Genomic DNA, 18,464 nt, shown 5'->3' with positions numbered 1-18,464 from the left:
TAGGACACTTAACTTTCTAAAAGTATAGCTGTATCCCACAAATATTGAAATTAATAACTTATGTACTTAATTCGTAAATTGACTTCAGTCCGCAGTGAAGAGCAGCAGAATAAAATGTGCACTATAAACAAAGATGAAAAAAAGGTAATGAAGTAAACAAAGTTGGCTTCTGTAATTTGGGGTCGAAAATATTTATCATTTAACAATAGTCTAATAATGCAGGTGAGACAAAAACAACAGTTGAGAGAAATTTAGAATAACTTTGTGGAAACATTTTTTTTTTCTCATTGTTCTTCTGTTGTGATTCAGCATGTTAGAATGCTCAGAAAATATAGGACTAAATGAAAGGAAAAATTGCAGGAAAACATTTTAATATAATATTATAAATACAGGGTTCACTGTAAACTATTTGTAGTTTAGTTGCATGCATGAATATTACTATTTGAGTTTTTAAAAGTTCTGTCCTTAATTTATTTTCACTTTTTCATAGGCTTTTGTTGAAAACTATCCTCAGTTCAAAAAAATGTCTGGAACAGTAGCAAAACATGTAACTATGATGGGAGAATTATCAAGGCTAGTAGCTACGCACTATCTATTGGAAGTTTCAGAAGCTGAACAAGAATTAGTTTGCAGATCTGATCACTCTGAATCACTGAAAGTAAGTGTAATATAGCAAGCAGTGTGTTACCCAGTTCAGTTTCAACTTTTGCTTGCATTTGTTAAATGAGCAATCATGGTTTCCTGATTTTTCTGGTGAGCCAGAAAAATCAGGAAACTTTTCCAACATTGTGTTCTTTAAAAAAAATATATATATATGAGCAAGAGTGACACATTTTTAAATTTGATTTTTGATTATAAATGAATTGTCTAATCAAAATTTTGGTATAACTTATGGAAGCTACAACTAAGTTTCCTTAGAACATATATATTTATAATTACTGCTGCAACAGTCTTTTTTTTTTAAAACCTTAAGGCTTAAAATGTGAGGTTAGAAAGCTTTCCCTAGGTGAATAACATGTTATAATTGTTGTAGTTGCAACATTGCTTCATCAGTATGCCAGAATATCACATAATCTTTCTAAAATAGTTCATGATCTTTGCATTTTACTACTACCAGTTCTGTACAGTATTAAGTTTCAAAAATCTGTTAAGTCCCAATGTTTCCAGATTTATATGGTCCTGCTGAATTAGATTAGGTCCTACTTTAGTTTATATATTATGTTTTTCACATGGATTTTATTAAGCTTGCCAAAATGAAGCACAGTTTCAAGTCACACCTACAGGAGTTCAAGGATACATCTAATAGTTCTAATTTAGCACTTTAAGCCATTTTTGTTTTGAAAGGAAATGAAAGATTAATAATGCTATGTGCCCCTTTACGCTGTGTAACAAAACAACAGTATAGTTATATAGGGATGCATTTTTTTCAAATATATATATATGAAACTTTGAAATAAAATTTAAAATTGACTTTTTCTAGTTGTAAAAGATTACACTAAAAAAGAGAATTTTTCTGTTGCATATGATTGGTATTAAATAGTATACAGACATAATGTTAGCCTATACAATAGTAAGTGTAAGCAGATCGAATGGCTGTAAATGGACTTGCAGAGCTTGGTCAGATATTCTGAAATATCTGTATTTATATTGTTTGAGATGGAAATAGAAGAAATAGCAAAGTAACAGTAGAGAGAAATGTAACAATCTCCCTCCACCTCAGAAATTTGTTTGAGTCTTGGATTCTTTTACTCGTTACACTGTGTAGCAAAAATTATTTGTTGATTTTTCTGTTTCCTTCATAATCTAGGTATTCTGACTTTTTGATGTACAGTCATGAAAGTTGAAAGGAATCAACACTGACTTTTCACATCTGTATATGTTACATTCCAATGCATATAAATTTATTGTCCAAAGTCTATGGCAGGTGTGTCCAGTCTGTTGCGCATTCCTTCATATTGTGTGACTTGTAGTCGTGCCGACATGTTATGCCTGCCCTTCCCTTTCTAGCTTAAAAACTAGAACATCACTAAATATAGTTTCACACTGACTTTGAAAATATCTGTTTTTCATATTTGATTTTTCTGTTTTTCTTTCTTATATTTTGTGTAAAAGTAAAGTGCAGCCATTATCAACCCACTGCAGGGTGGAAGCCTCCTCAACAATTCATGCTGAGGGAAATGGACCATAATCTATCACGCTGGTCCAGTGCGGGTTGGCAGATCGACCGTATTCAGCAGGCAGGGGCTTGAACCCCGGTCTACTCAAAGAGCGTGTGCTACTGCACTCCCGCTCCTGCCCACTCGGCTACGGAGGCCGTATTTTGTGTACCTTAATGTGAATTACTTATAATTCACATCCCATGTTGAGGCCTTTTTTTTACATTTCTGACTCTGTTTTCAGGTTCTTATGGAGTGTTAATCACCTACACATAATAATATGTGTAGGTGATTAAAGAGGCCTGTGTGCTCTGGATTCATTATGAAACTAAAATTACTGTAACACAGAGCGAAAACGGATACAAAAATAGATTTTGACAAGTTTAATAATGGGAAATATACATATATTAGATTAGATACATACATGTATGTATCTAATCTAAACTTGTCAAAATCTATTTTTGTATCCGTTTTCGCTCTGTGTTACAGTAATTTTAGTTTCATAATATGTGTAGGTAAATGCAATTTTTATGGGTCTTGGATCTTTCAAGGCAGTTGGTACCTTACAACTCTACCTTTTGTCCTCAGTCAAATGAGTATTACCTTGGATTATTTGTACTAAATCTACTGATCAAACCACCTTTGGATATACTAATCTCTTTCACTATTGAGCATATTCATTACTACTGAAATTTTATTCAGTACCTGTTCACTTTTGGATTCACCACCTGTATGCATCTAATACCATCTTTGGATCTATGTGACTCTCTATTTATATTACAAAATTATTGTATAAATTATTTTCTACAGTCTCCTAAGGATTTAATGCCTAACACCCCGCTATTTGGTCTGCAGTCATCTAGTTATATGCCATCTTGGATTTATTTTTTACTCTTTCATCATTGGATTTTAACTAGGTTTCCCATCAAAAACCACCTATGGATTCTTACTACACTCTTCCAACATTGGATATTTTTAATTATTATTACTTAAATTATCTTCAGCACCTTTCACCTTTGGATTTAAATCTGGAACTACCTCTGGATTTACGCTACTCTATCATCAGTAGATTTATTTATTTTTACAGAAATGGTTACTGATTTTACTTCAGTACTTGTTCACTTCTAACTAGTTAAATAATGCATTATGAAAAGCTTAATAAAGACACCATTTTGGACTACAGGTTATAATTCTTAACCTTGCTTCTCCATCTCAGGATATTATGTTATAATTTACATGTTTCCTGCTTTTCACTTACCTATGTAATTACCCATATCCTGGATTTAAATATTTTTATATGTAAGCAATACTACCCTATTTGGTAAAATTTTGATTGTTATACTGTTAACCGTACTTCGATTGTTAACCGTATTTCGCTAAATATATAGAAGGCATATCACTTGGTCTTCTTTCAATTAATTTTGATCTACATTATTTTTTACTTTGTTTTACTTAGCAATCACTTCTATATTCACTACTTTTTATTATCTATGAAATGTTTTATGTTTATTTTCTGTATATCTTATGACTTTATATCTATAAAGTACTATTATTCCAACCACATTTCTACGTTATGGATATACTTTCTCTTTTCCAACACTACTGTTATGTATCTCTATGCTCTCATTTTTTTCAAAATATGATTACAGAGGTCACTATTTCCATATATATTTCCATTTCTTCACAGCTCTCTATTGAGTCCATTATGTTGCTATATCCTGTAGTGAAGTCACTAATGTGGTAATAATTTAGATATATTCATGTACTCTGTGTGCTTTATTTTCCTGCCTTCTTCCTTCCGATATGCATTACTTGAAAACTCCAGGTATTGTTACTTTCGGTTTCTGTTTTGGCATTTGACTTGCATGATTTTTTGCCTTCTTTTTTCTCCTACAGTACAAGCATTTGGTATTAGTCTCCTTTTTATACTAACACTTACAAAGCCAGGGCCCTTACTAAAAGGTTGGGATTTACAACCCCAGCTAGCCCAGTATGTTTAATAACTTTTTCTATACCTTTTACCTTTCTGCTTTCTAATGCTACCTTTTTCCCTGTTCTTAAAACTATTAGTGCAATACAAAGACGATAAGAACGTTCCAACTATCCTCATTCTATCGCTGTTTTCGTTTTTATTTAACTACTTCTTTATTCCATCCCCATCCTCAATTTAATACCTCACCCCATACCATATGTTTGTTCTAAATAATTTTAATTCTAATTTGTACTAAATTCCTACACTAATATATTTTACCAAATTTACTTACAAATCTACATATAATTCAAAACATTTTTTCCCTCTGAAAACACTTTTTATTTTGTTATTTTAGCTTTATCCTTATTTTATATCATTGACACTGTGTTGGGACTACCTTGACCATACTGTAAGAGAATGTACTAATTTTATTCTTTTTGTTTTTTGGCTTCATGTCACCTCTCTTACACTGTCATACAAGTATAAAAATGCAGTTCCTGATACATGATCAGGTGTAGTTCCCCCAATGAAAATACCTGACCATGTATCAACATTTACTTCAGCTGACATCAGATTTTGCATTTCTGCTATCCCTGTTTTTAACCTATTACTAAATTTGCCCACCCATATCTGATGACAGGTTTAAAACTTTTTATTTTTTTATTTTCTATATTTTTTATTTTTATTTTATTTGTTTAATCATTTTACTTTACAGTTTCCTCACTTCTAATTGGCTTTGCGATAATAATAAGCCCATAATTGTCTTAATTCATCATTACTTTTAGGATAATAACATTCTTTTCCTTTTACAAGCCTACAATACTTCTTTTTTCTACTAGTTCTTACCCTTCTAGTCCTTGGCACTTTGTACTTTTCATCTCCATTTATGCAAACTTTATCAGACTTATCTATTCTTAAAAACTTATATATACTTTTGTATTCACTGAGTTATGACCACCCCTATGAAAACTGATGCGACCCATTGACCATGTGAGGTACGAGAGTGGGAGTTAGTCAACCCATGTAGCATAGATAAGGTGTCAGTGGTTCGGTAGGTAGTAAAATCCAGAGTACGATGGGTAAAAGGAAGGATATATTGAACTTTGATAAAGGAAAGATTGTGAGTGCTCGACAAGCTGGTACCTCGATTTCCCAAACGGCTGAACTGGTGGGGTGTTCTGGAGCTGCCATTGTTAAAGTGTACCAGGACTGTCGTCAAAATGGGCAAACAACGGCCCAATGGCAGAACTGCAAAGGGTCAGCGAAAGGTTGATGCTAGAGGTGAGTGCCGGGTCCGACGACTCATACAGGCGAACAGGTGCAGCACTTTTGAAGAGTTAACTACCCAATGTAACATGGGCCAACCTGGAACAATATCTGGCACCACCAGAAAGGTCTCCAACATGACAGTGCAGCGAACCCTGTTGTGCATTGGGCTCTGGAGCAGATGCTTCGTGACAGCACCCATGCTAATGGCCGTTCACCGCAGACAATGCCATCTGTTTGCACAGCAATACTGACACTGGATGCCAACCGAGTGGCAACAGGTGGCCTACTCTGATGAGTCATTGTTTCTGCTCCACCGAGTGGATGGATGGTGATGTATTAGGCGTGAAACCTCCAAGAATAGCCACCCAGATGCAATTGTTGACAGAAGGCAGGCTGGTGGGGGGGTGGCGTTATGATCTGGGGAATGTTTTCATGGCATGGCTTGGGTCTGCTGATGCCTCTGGAGGGCACCCTGAACGCAAATGGTTAACTATCGATCGTCTCCAATCAGGTACACCCGTACATGTTGACTGTGTTCCCTGGAGGCAGTGGTATCTATCAGCAAGACAATGCACCGTGCCATGTCACCAGAATTGTCCGTGAGCGGTTTCAGGAGCACGACAAAAACTTCAAGCTAACCTACAGGAACTTCGGGTGTACTGCAGTCTACATGGTCACAGAAACCCTTAGCAACCTTCTGCTGATTTATTGAGTTCCTCCCACGGTGGATGGCTGCGGTGCATACTGCAAAAGGTGCATATTCTGGATACTAGGTAGGTGGTCATAATAATGTAACTGGATCCTGTACACTGATGAGCCAAAACATTATGACCACCAAGTAATTATGCAAATCGAAGCAACTGCAGGTGAACTACAGCACGGATCGGGACACTGTATAAAAAACACCTAAGCTCCGTTAATCAGTGTTACTCTTGTTCTTCAGATGAGAAAGGCAGCAGACTTAACCAAGTTTGACCAAGGCCAAATTGTAATGCCCAGACAACTACTGGGTCAGAGCATATCCAAAACGGAACAGCTGATGGAGTGCTCACACTCAGCTGTGGTTAGTACCTACCGAAAGTGGTCCGAGGAGGAAAAACCCATGAACCACCAGAGAGGTGTTGGATGACCATGACTCATTGATGCTAGAGGTGAGTGAAGGCTCTCTCAGATGGTACGTGGCAACAGAAGGATGACTATGGTGCAACTAGCCGGTAATTATAATGCTGGTGATGGGAATAATGTGCCACAACACACAATACATTGAACCCTGCTGAAAATGGGGCTGCGTAGTCTCGGGTCACTCCAAGTGCCCATGCTAACCACAGTTCACCGGTAACAGTGCCTACAATGGGCACGCGAACATCGAAACTGGACCTTGAGTGATTGGAAGAAGGTCGTCTGGTCCAATGAATCACGTTTCCTGTTGCACCATGTTGCACCTGATGCTGAAAATGTTGTGCAGGATTGGAACACCATGCAGACATGAGTGTGTCACACAGTTCCTTGAGATTTGACGGAGGTGTAGGCTTGTAGCGAACAGTCCTTTCCAGCTCATCCCAAAGATGTTCAATAGGATTTAGATCTGCGGACTGGTGCATCATCAACATTATGCACCAGGAACTTCGACTCGTCAGACCAAGCAACTGTTTTCCAATCCTCAATATTCCAGTGCTGGTGTTGCCGTGCCCACAGGAGGCGTGCTCTCTTGTTCTTCATTGATAACAAAGGTACACAATGTGGCCATCAGCTATTGTAGCCCATTCACGACAAAGTGCAACTAGTGGTCCACAATATTTTGCAATATTTTGTTCTGCGCACCAAGGTTGTATTCTGACGTGATGTGCGATATTGTGGCCTGTCTGTTTGCTTGCACAATTCTAGCCATCCTCCTCTGACCTCTCTCATCAACAAGCAATTTTCTTCCACAGGAGTGCCATTGAGAGGATGTTTTCTGTTTGTTGCACCATTTTCGATACACTCTTGAAACTGTGGTGTGTGAAAAGTTCAGGAGAACTGCTGTTTCAGAGATGCTCTTGTCCAGCACATCTCGCACCTACTACCATGCCACATTCGAAGTCCATCAGATCACCCCTTTTCTCCATTCTTGCTGCGGTTTTTATGATTAGCTGATACTAGAAAGTTTGTTCTGCTGCATTTATATCCACAACTGTGGTCATGTGACTTGCAACATTGTGGGACACATCATGTGTGCACAGCAGGGGTGTACCTAATAAAGTGGCAGCACAGTGTGTGTGTGTGTGTGTGTGTGTGTGTGTGTCCAGGTATGTAAAAAGCAAATAGGATAGTTAATTTATATCTATTTTATAATATTATTTCTAATATATAATAATATTAATTCGTCACAGATCCGATTAATGCCATCAAAAACTATTAAACATTATATCCGTCTGTATATTATTTGAGTTAAGTTAATGGTGGTAAGTTATAATGTATAACATGAAATGAAAGCTAGTAAGATAGCTTCTCAAGAAAAACCAAAAAAACCTATGCGGGTGCCCAACGTAACCTGGAAAAAATATATATGCCAAAAATAAAGCAAGGAAAATCTAGCATATCAATAACTATATATATATAGTTATTGATATGCAAGATTATATATATATATATAAGCTAGCTAAATGCAGGAGTTCTCCAAGTTTGCAGTACTGTGATCCCCAAAATGATAAATGAATTTGTGATCCTCAAGTGAATAAAATAATGATTTCATTTGGATAAGTGTTGGGAATAAATATACCACTTGCTTTTAATAATTACATTGCAATCTATATATCAAATAAAATAATAACAGAACTTTAAAGTTTTATAAAATCCAAACAATTTCATTGGAAATAAACCAAAAAGCAATCAAATTTTAAACCTAAGGCAAAATTTTTTAAAAATTTGCTACCTTCCCGTTGGAAAGTCATAACCCAGAGTTCAAGAACTTCTTAGTTAAACGTATATCTCTGAATTCTTTTATAATGTACTCATGTCTTATGGAGTTCAGCACTAAGAAGTTGAATTTTTATTACCTGCTACATAATAAAGAATGTGTAAAGTATTAATTACAAGAAATATTTACATTTCTCAAAATCTCAGAAGAGAGAGTGAACCACATCATGCAAAACTTATCTCAAATTTTTATTATAGCAAATTCGAAGGCTCTTAAATAATGACAAAGTTCGGGACTTTGATGCTGCACGTCTTGTAATGTTATATGCTCTTCACTACGAACGTCATAGTAATAATGATATTACTGGTTTGGTGGATGCACTAAAGAAACATATTGGTAGTGGAAAGAATGAGAAATTAGCCAGGGTAAGTTATTATGAAGTTTTATGGTTTGTTGTAGACAGAAATATTTCTTGTTTAAAAAGATAAATTGAAGTAAAGGGTAATACTACATAACATTAATATCTTTCATAGTGAAGAAATATAATTGGGCTTATGTGATTATTAGTTTTGTAAGAACTGCCAAAATCTTCATTTTGCATTGCAACAGACATCAGTTTGCAATTTTTTTTTCCTTCACTTTATTACCTATCTTGTTTACTTAAAGAGAACAAAGCTTTTTGTGAAGTATATGCAAGCTGAAGCTCAATTTATAGGTGGGAAAATGTTTCCCCTTGTATAACTTGCAACCATGTAAATTTGCATAATATTTAGCAGTGTAAAATATTATTTTGTAATTATCTAATTACACCATCTAATATCCTGTTTTTGGTGAAGACAGGATATTAGAGCTGGAAAAGGAATTGGAATATCATCGGTTCGGCTGAAACAAGAAGAAGAAATGAATCACTTATAAGTTTATCAAGTGGAAATCTGCTGTACACCAATGGAAAGAGTGAAAGGAGTGAAGGTGGAGTTAGCTTTCTGGACCATAAAGATATAAAAAACAACATTTTGGAATTCAAAAGTACATACCAAGGGTGTCAAGACTACTACTCAGGATTTCTAAGAGGGATAAGCTAAAGGTTATAATGATTTATGCACCAACATCGAGCCATGATGATGAAGAGGTTGAAGAAATATACACCAAAATTGAGTCTTCTAGATGAACAGAAAACTCACTACCTGTTATTATGAGGGACTTCAATGCTAAGGTTGGAAAGAGACAAAACAGTGCAGAAAGGAGAACTATAGGAAATTTTGGAATTGGTGAACGAGGTGAAAGACTTTGAAATTTCCAGAATCTCGAGGAATGTCAGTGATGAACACTTTTTTTTCAAAAAAAAGGATGAACAGAAAGTGGACATGAAAGAGCCCAAACGGATTAACAACTAATGAAATAGACTTCATCTTCACTAACAGAAGATATATCGCGAATGATGTTACGGCTTGAACAAGGTAAATGTTGGAAGTGATCACAGAATGGTAAGATGCACACTTGATATAGATGTAAGAAAAGAAAGGAAAAAACTGACTCGAGTAAATAATACAAAGGTCTTTCAGATAACAGAAGAGGAGAAAAAGCAGTATGTACTGGAACTTAAGAACAAGTTTGGGCTTCTGCAGACTGCTCAGGACCAAGATATCAATGAGGAATATTACAACTTTCTGAGTGTGATAAAGCCCAAGAAACCTATAGGTAAAAAGAAATCCAAAGAAGAAAAAATTAGTCAAGAAATACTTTTCATGATGAACCGAAGGTGACAATTAAGAACAAGATAAACACTGACAAGGAGAAAATTGAGTATACTGAGTTATGCAAAGCCATTAGAAAAAAACTCAGAGGACATAAGGAGATTTAACACAAGAAAAGTAGAACAAGTATTAAGGGAAAACAAAGGACTTAAATTAGAAGCCATGAGCAGTAATACAGAAAGACAAATGATACTGAAACTGAAGAATAGCGATGGTGTACTTATAAATAGCCGAGAAGGCATAATTCAAATAGCTGAAGACTACTATAGAAGGAGTGAGGGAATGATGCCAGCAGTGGGGAAGATGGATCGCAAATTAGTAACATACACACGACATACCTGATATCCTTCCTGATGAGGTAGAACATGCGATGAAGAATCCAAAAGCCCGGGGAAAGATGAAGTTACTGTAGAGCTGTTAAAATTGGGAGAAAGAGACATGACACAAAAACTGGCAAGACTCTTCACAAAATGCGTTAGAAAAGATGACGCCTAAGGAGTGGAATAATGCAATCATAGTTTTGCTGCATAAGAAAGGAGATAAATCAGAAATTGGAAATTATAGACCAATGAGCTTGTTATTCCACATCTACAAGTTGTTCACAAGGGTCATTACTAACAGATTAGAAAGAATACTTGGTGAGAATCAACCGAAAGAGCAAGCTGGCTTTAGGACAGGATTCTCAACTATGGATCACCTTCACATAATGTCACAGCTAATGGAGAAAGCAAATGAATATAAAACACCCATTATGCCTGGCATTTGTGGAATATGAAAAGGCATTTGACTCTATACAGCATAAGGCAATGTTTTGAGCACTGGAAAGACAAGGCATAGATACCTCATATATTATGATTTTGAAGAAAGTATATGAGAATGCTACCTCCTTTATTAGACTAGACAAAGATAGTAGCAAATTTGAAATTGAGAGAGGAGTTCAACAAGGAGACACAATATCTCCGAAGCTGTTTACTGCTGCCCTTGAGGAAGCTTTCAGAAGATTAGAGTGGTCGCAGAAAGGAGTCAATGTGAATGGAGAGTACCCAAACCATTTACAATTTGCAGATAACATTGTGGTCATAAGCCACGATCCCAAAGAATTAGACGAAAACCATAATCAGTTATGCAGAGTTAGTAAGGATCTTGAACTAAAGAAGAATATGGCTAAAACAAAAGTAATGATGAACAAGTATGCCACAGAAAGGAATATAATGATTGAGGTAGCAGTAATTGAAAAGGTGGAGTCATATACTTATCTGTGACATGTCATTAGCTGTAATAATGATAAATGGCTGGAAGTCAAGAGAAGAATAAATTTTGTATGGATAGCATTCAGGAAATATAGTCACATACTGAGGAGCAATATCCCAATTTGTCTGAAACATAAAATAATGAACCAATGTATACTCCCCACCGTGACTTATGGAAGTGAAACTTGGGCACTCACCAAAAGAATGGAAGAGAAGCTGAGAACTATACAGCAAAGAATGGAATGAATTATATTGGAAATCAGACTGTTAGATAAGAAGAGAAACACGTGGATTAAGCAGCAAACTCAAGTAAAGGACATTCTTATCAAAACTAAAGAACTAAAATGGTCTTGGGCAGGACACATAGCTCGAAGTCACGATGACAAATGGACTAAGAAAATAACAGAATGGTACCCAAGAGGAGCTAGAAGAAAACCTAGAAGACAACGGTGGAGATGGATAGATGAAATTCATGAGTTTGTGGGTAGTAAATGGATGGCCATTGCACAAAACAGAAGAAACTGGATAGTTGCTGGAGAGGCCATCTTGCAGTGGATTGAAAATGGCTGGTGATGATGAATTACACCATAAATATTTTTATATATGCATACTGCCTCCATTATTATCTGTAGTTATGTAACTGATGGCAATTTTAATAATTCCTATGATAAATGTTAAAGAATTATAGTAAAGGCTAAACACTTGTCGTTTTAGTTACATTATAATGTAATATATTCAGTTTACCAAAGATTATTAATAATATATTTGTATATTTCATATAAATTTTTACATGGCTTTCATATTTTAATGCAGATGGTTCATAAAATCTTAGAATTTGGTGGTAGTAAATCTCGAAGTAATGACCTGTTTACTGCTGATAACGTTCGGTCATTTACAAAAAAGGTGATTAAAGGACTAAAGGTAAGGATTTTTTTAATTTAGTAGTGTATACCATCAGAAGTACTGGGAATCCATAGGATATCATGACATGTAAAATATTTACTATGCTACTGATGTAGAGGGTGTTATAATAGCGTGTGGGTATAAATTGAACTGGAATGTGTCTCGTTCAGTTTCAAGCAAAATGCCACTTGGAGTTTGAATGTGGACAAGTAGGACTTAGTTACGGAATTTTGGAACATCTGAGTCTCCTGTGGATCATTTTATATGGAAAATCATTCAGAAGTGAAGGATGAGTCGTGAAATAGAAAATTCAGATGTGTTACCGAACACAATTATAATTTCACATCATTTTTATAGTAAAAATCATTCAGAAGATTCAGGAGAAACCATGGTTACAAGGTGTTACACCTGCAGAAATTAGTCATTGCAGCAGTGGAAAGGTATCCTCTACAGTGAGAATCATGGTACGAGCTGCTTCAATCCAGCCGGAAGATTTGAGTTCTGTCAAGAGTCAGGACAATGTTCCATGTGGATTACATCATCTCAGCTGTGAAGTATAGTGATGGCACTGTCCATGGAGGATGATTTTACATGGTATGACATCGGACCACTGATCTTTGTAGGTGATTCAATGAATGGAATGTCCCATCATGATATTCTATACCAGGGGCTGGCAAATGGTTGATAACAAAGTTTTGTTCGGTTGTGCACAGAATTTAAAATCCACTATTATTTTCTGGAGAATACCAATGCTAGATATTCCATTAATTATTTTAATTAATTGCATGATTTAGTTTTTAAGTTAATTTTGGATTTTTATGTAACTACTTACCTAAGATATGTTTTATAATATAAATTTTTAATCCTACAACCAGCATATTTTATTTACAAATAAAGATACATCTATAAACGTATCGGTCAGTGTATCAAATCCACGTGTTACAAGTTGCAGCTCCGCTGAACAACAAGTTTTTTAGCCATATTTAGCCGCTTTATTGGCCATTTTTTACATCAAATTATTTTCTATAAGTAGCTTATAGACCCAGTCAGGATCGTTAGTTTATTCTGAATTGAGACAGCAAGATTTGAAAGTGAATTAATACTTAAGTGTCCGTAGATTTACCATTCGTAACTTGCCGCTTTTGTTATATGATATGTTATATTCCGAACTAGATAGCGATAGTATAGTATAATATTGTCAATTAATCAGTAAAATCTATTAAACTTGTTAAACTTCATTGTCAATTAAATTGTACTTAAAAGAGCCATTATACAGTTGTTCTAGCTTGTTGTGCCGTCGGAAGCAAGCTGCCTCCTATGCTGATTTGCAAACGCAAAGCAATGCCAAAAGAAAACATTCCTCGAGGAGTGATTGTCCACGTTCATGACAAGGGTTGGATGGACCAGGATGGGATGAAGATCTGGTTTGAGAAAGTTTGGAGCAAGAGACCAGGTGGGCTTACGCAAACCTGCCCTATTGGTGCTTGATCAGTTCAGGGCACACATAACAAAAAATACAAAGAAGATTGCTACAGAGAAAAAAACAAAACTTGCCGTCATACCTGGACGCTTGACATCCCAGCTCCAACCACTTGATGTCAGCATTAACAAACCCTTCAAAGCTGCCATGAGAGACGAATGGAACCAATGGATGAAGTCTTCTGGGGACAATTTGACACCAGCAGGAAGAGTGAAGAAACCAACTATAGGAGAATTTTGTACCTGCGTGAAAAGATCCTGGGAAAATATCAAGATTGAGATCATTGTCCAATCATTTAAGAAGTGTGGCATTTCAAATGCCATAGATGGAATTGAGGACGAGGCAATATATGAAGACAGTGATTTGTCATCAGACACAGATGAGGACAAGCTAATGGATGGGAGTTTTGACAGTGATGAGGAGTTGTATGAATTTTATGATGAATAAAACTTGAGTTCAATAACTTTATGTAATACATTTTTTTTTTTTTCAAATTTTGGGCCCCAAAATTAAGGTGCATCTTATACATGGGGAAATACGGTAAGTTTGTATTAATATATTGAATAAAGTATGCATAAATGGATGTGAAAGTTACACAAAGTGCCAGTAAATAGAAGGGTTTGGAAAGTAGAAAAAGAAGTGTAGTAGATTTGTGAAAGGTGAAAGAATGTTAATATCCTAAAGGTTATGATGAATTAAACAAAATTATAGGCTGAATTACCAAGCCAATAGAAAGTGGAAGAACTGTAAAGTAAAATTAGTATATAAAAATACTAATAAAATAAAATGCAAATAAAATGAAAAATTTAAATTGGTATAGATGTCATCAGATATGAGGGGGGGAAACATTTAGAAAATGGTCGAATATAGTTAAGGCAAATATGCTTGATCTGATGTCAGCTGAAATAAATATTGATACATGATGAGGTATTTCATTAGGGGACTACACCTGACAATGTATCAGGAACTGCATTTCTATATTTGTCCACAGTAGTAGAAGAAAAGTGAAAGGCCAAAAATCAACAAAAATTAAATTAGAACATTTTAATACAGTATGGACAAGGTAGTCCCAACACAGTGTAATTTATTTAGGAGAAAAAGAAGGATCAAGTTAGAATAAATATAGTTAATATAAATATGTTTAATATCTTTAAGTAATAGGTAAAAACCTCATCTTTTTAGTAGAACTGTTAATCTCTCAACGCTCAATCGTGAATGATTATAATATGAACTTATCCCCGTACATAGTCATAAATCAATTAAGTTGAAATAACTATTAATTAAAATGACAATTAAAATTAAAATAATCCTGCCTTAAATTCTCATATCATATCAAGGGAATCAGAAAGAATCACAGAAAGACGGCGGCCACCAACCTCCAACATCTCAAATCAACGTGAGAATTGAAAAGCAATTGTCGTAAAATTCTAAAATGATGAAACAAATAATTTAATCCACACATAAATTAAACTCTAAAACCAATTTATTAACTTCTTTTAAGTGACTAGCTTATTTGGGTTACTACAGTGTTCACAAGAAGTATCGAAAGTCTACATATTAATATAAATATGTAGAATTAGTGTAGGATTTAATTTTGTATAGATAAGAATTCAATGATTCAATAAATAAATTTCGAACAAGCACAAGGTATAGGCTGAGGTATTAAATTGAGGATGGGGAAGGGAAAAAGGAGTAATTTAAATAAATAAAGACAAAAAATAGCAATAGAAGGAGGATAGAAGGATTTGCTATTACAATTAAAAAAAAAAAAAAAAAAACCCCTTCTCATTTCACCCATCCACTCGCTCCAAGTGTTTGTCTGGTTCTGCCATGAATCTATTTAAGCGATCAACTTCTACAACAACAGATGGTAGTTTGTTCCAGCAATTAACCACCCGCTGGCTAAAGGAAAACTTTCCCACATCTATCCTACAACTATCTTTCCTCAATTTGAATCTGTGCACTCAGGTGATTATTCTGAGCAAGAGGAAGAATCCCATCAGCATTGAGCATGCTCAAACCTTTCAAGGCTTTATACACCTCAATCAGATTGCCTCGCAGGTGCCTAGTCTCCAGACACTGTATATTGCAAAACTTAAGCCTTTCTTTGTAAGAGCAATACTTTGTTCCATTCATTAATCTTGTTGCCCTTTTCTGTAATCATTTCAACAGGTCTATATCCTTCTTAAAATGAGGCCTCCAGACCTGTATGCAGTACTCAAGGTATGACCTGACCTTATACAAGGGGATAATCACTTCCTTATCCCTGCTAGAAAAATTTATGTATATCATTGACAAGACACCACAAGCTACTCTTGCAAACCGTCTGCACTGCTGAGAAAACTTCATATCTGCCTGCAAAATTACCCCCAGTTCCTTTTCGCTCTCTGCCACTGTCAGTGTAGTGCCACAATTTGATACCTTTCTCTGGGGATTACTGCTTCCCATATATAGTACTTTACATTTGTTAATGTTAAACTTCAGTTGCCACCTCTCAGCCCACCTGCTCAACATTTCTAGATACTGTTGCAGCAGTGTACTGTCATTAGTGACATTAACAACCGTGCCGACCTTTGTACCGTCTGCAAACTTGGACATTAAGCCTGATATACCATCATCAGTATTATTAATGAATACAGAAAACAACGATGGACCCAATGCTGAACCCTGGAAGACTCCTCTAATAACATTAGTCCATGGATTACTATTCTGTCTTCTCCTCTCAATCATCCCATAGCAGCAATTTGCATCCAATGCCACACTGCTCCAATTTGTGCAGCAGTCTTCCATGTGCAACAGCATCAAAAGCCTTTCTAAGATCCAAATATATATCAAAATTATTCTTTGCATCCAGTTTCTTTGTGATGAAATCATAGTATCCAATCAAATTGGTCAGACAAGACTTCCCTTTAACAAACCTATGCTGTGTCCGAGCTATAACTGCAGTCTTGTCTAGTTGATCCTGCAATGCTTCTCTAACGAGTGCCTCCATTAATTTCCCTGGAACAGAAGTTAAACTAATAGGTCTGTATGGGAAGCAGTAACTCCAGAGTAACTTATCAAAACCCAGGGTCTTCAGCTGGATATAATCATTCTTCTCTTTCTTAGTGATTCCCTTCTACTCTCTAGCTCGCTCGCTCGGGGCAATTCAGATTTTTTTTTTTTTTTTTTGGCTGGTGCAGCATAAGCCGCAGGCTTCCTTGCACCATCAGCTAATAATAATAATAACTGTGTGGTACTACAGTGACAGTGGTACAGAATGAAAAGGACCTGGAGGTAATTGTGCAGGCAGATATCAAATATTTCTAGCATGGATAAGGAGGTGATTATCCCCTTGTATAAGGCAATGGTCAGACCACACCTTGAATACTGTATACAGGTCTGGAAGCCTCATTTTAAGAAGGATGTGGAGCTCTTGGAACGAGTACAGAGAAGGGCAACAAGATTAGTGAATGGAACGAAGGGTTGCTCTTACGAAGAAAGGCTTAAGTTTTGGAGATTACAGTGTCTGGAGACTAGACACCTGCAAGGTGATCTGACTGAGGTGTATAAAGCCTTGAACGGTTTGAGCATGCTCAATGCTGATGGGATTCCTTCCTCTTGCTCAGAATAATCACCTGAGAGGGCATAAATTCAAATCGATGAATGACAGTTGTAGGATAGATGTGCGAAAGTTTGCCTTTAGCCTGCGGGTAGTTGATTGGTGGAACAGACTTTCATCCTTTGTTGCGGAAGTTGATAGCCTAAATAAATTTAAGGCTGAGCTGAACAGGTATTTGGAACGAACGGAGGGGTGAAATGGGAGAGAATTTTTTTTTTTTTTGGGCTGATGCTGCATAAACTTGCTTTCTTGCATTGTATACCTTTACTAATGCTAATGTGTCTTAACTATTACTGCATTCTTGTCTAGATGATCCTGCAATGCGTCTTTAACCAATGACTCCAGTATTTTCCCCAGAACACAAGTTAAACTAACAGGTCTATAGTTACTTGTGTCACCTTTTGAAAACCCCCCCTTTGTGAATTGGTGATACATTTGCACACCTCTAGTCCATGGGGTTTGGCTGAAACAAGAAGAAGAAATGAATCACTTATAGGTTTATCAAGTGGAAATCTGCTGTACACCAATGGAAAGAGTGAAAGGAGTGAAGATGGAGTTGGGTTTCTGGTCCATCAAGATTTTAAAAACAACATTTTGGAATTCAAAAGTACATCACCAAGGGTGTCAAGACTAATACTCAAGATCTCTAAGAGGTACAAGCTAAAGGTTATAATGATTTATGCACCAACATCGAGCCATGATGATGAAGAGGTTGAAGAAATGTACACCGAAATTGAGATTCTTCTAGATGAGCAGAAAACCCACTACACTATTATTATGGGGGACTTCAATGATAAGGTTGGAAAAAGACAAAACAGTGCAGAAAGGGGAACTATAGGAAATTTTGGAATTAGTGAAAGAAATGAAAGAGGTGAAAGATTTGTGGAATTTGCAGAATCTCAAGGACTGTCAGTAATGAACACTTTTTTCAAGAAAAGGGTGAACAGAAAGTGGACATGGAAGAGTCCAAATGGATTAACAACTAATGAAATCAAGTTCATCCTCACTAACAGAAGATATATTGTGAATGATGTTACCATCCTGAATAAGGTAAATGTTGGAAGTGATCACAGAATGGTAAGATGTACACTTGATATAGATGTAGGAAAGGAAAGGAAAAAACTGACTTGAGTAAATAATACAAAGGTCTTTGAGATAACAGAAGAGGAGAAAAAGCAGTATG

The 18,464-nt window shown here is 35.9% G+C and overlaps 1 protein-coding gene across 1 annotated transcript in view; it reads left to right on the top strand.

Moving 5' to 3' along the window:
* Positions 1 to 18,464, top strand: part of Vps45 (vacuolar protein sorting 45) — a 142,738-nt gene that overhangs the window by 97,078 nt on the left and 27,196 nt on the right. Inside the window, exons 9-11 of the mRNA XM_090378827.1 lie at positions 491 to 658; positions 8,551 to 8,718; positions 12,111 to 12,218. Coding sequence (XP_090234953.1) covers positions 491 to 658; positions 8,551 to 8,718; positions 12,111 to 12,218 — 444 coding nt within the window. The remainder of the gene's footprint in view (positions 1 to 490; positions 659 to 8,550; positions 8,719 to 12,110; positions 12,219 to 18,464) is intronic.

The sequence above is a fragment of the Mastigoproctus giganteus genome, chromosome 1 (genome assembly GCF_048544385.1).
Source record: "Mastigoproctus giganteus isolate SK-2022 chromosome 1, ASM4854438v1, whole genome shotgun sequence".
Taxonomy (NCBI): domain Eukaryota; kingdom Metazoa; phylum Arthropoda; class Arachnida; order Uropygi; family Thelyphonidae; genus Mastigoproctus; species Mastigoproctus giganteus.
The sequence above is the reverse complement of the archived record's forward strand: the minus strand, read 5'-3'. Positions and strand labels throughout refer to the sequence as shown.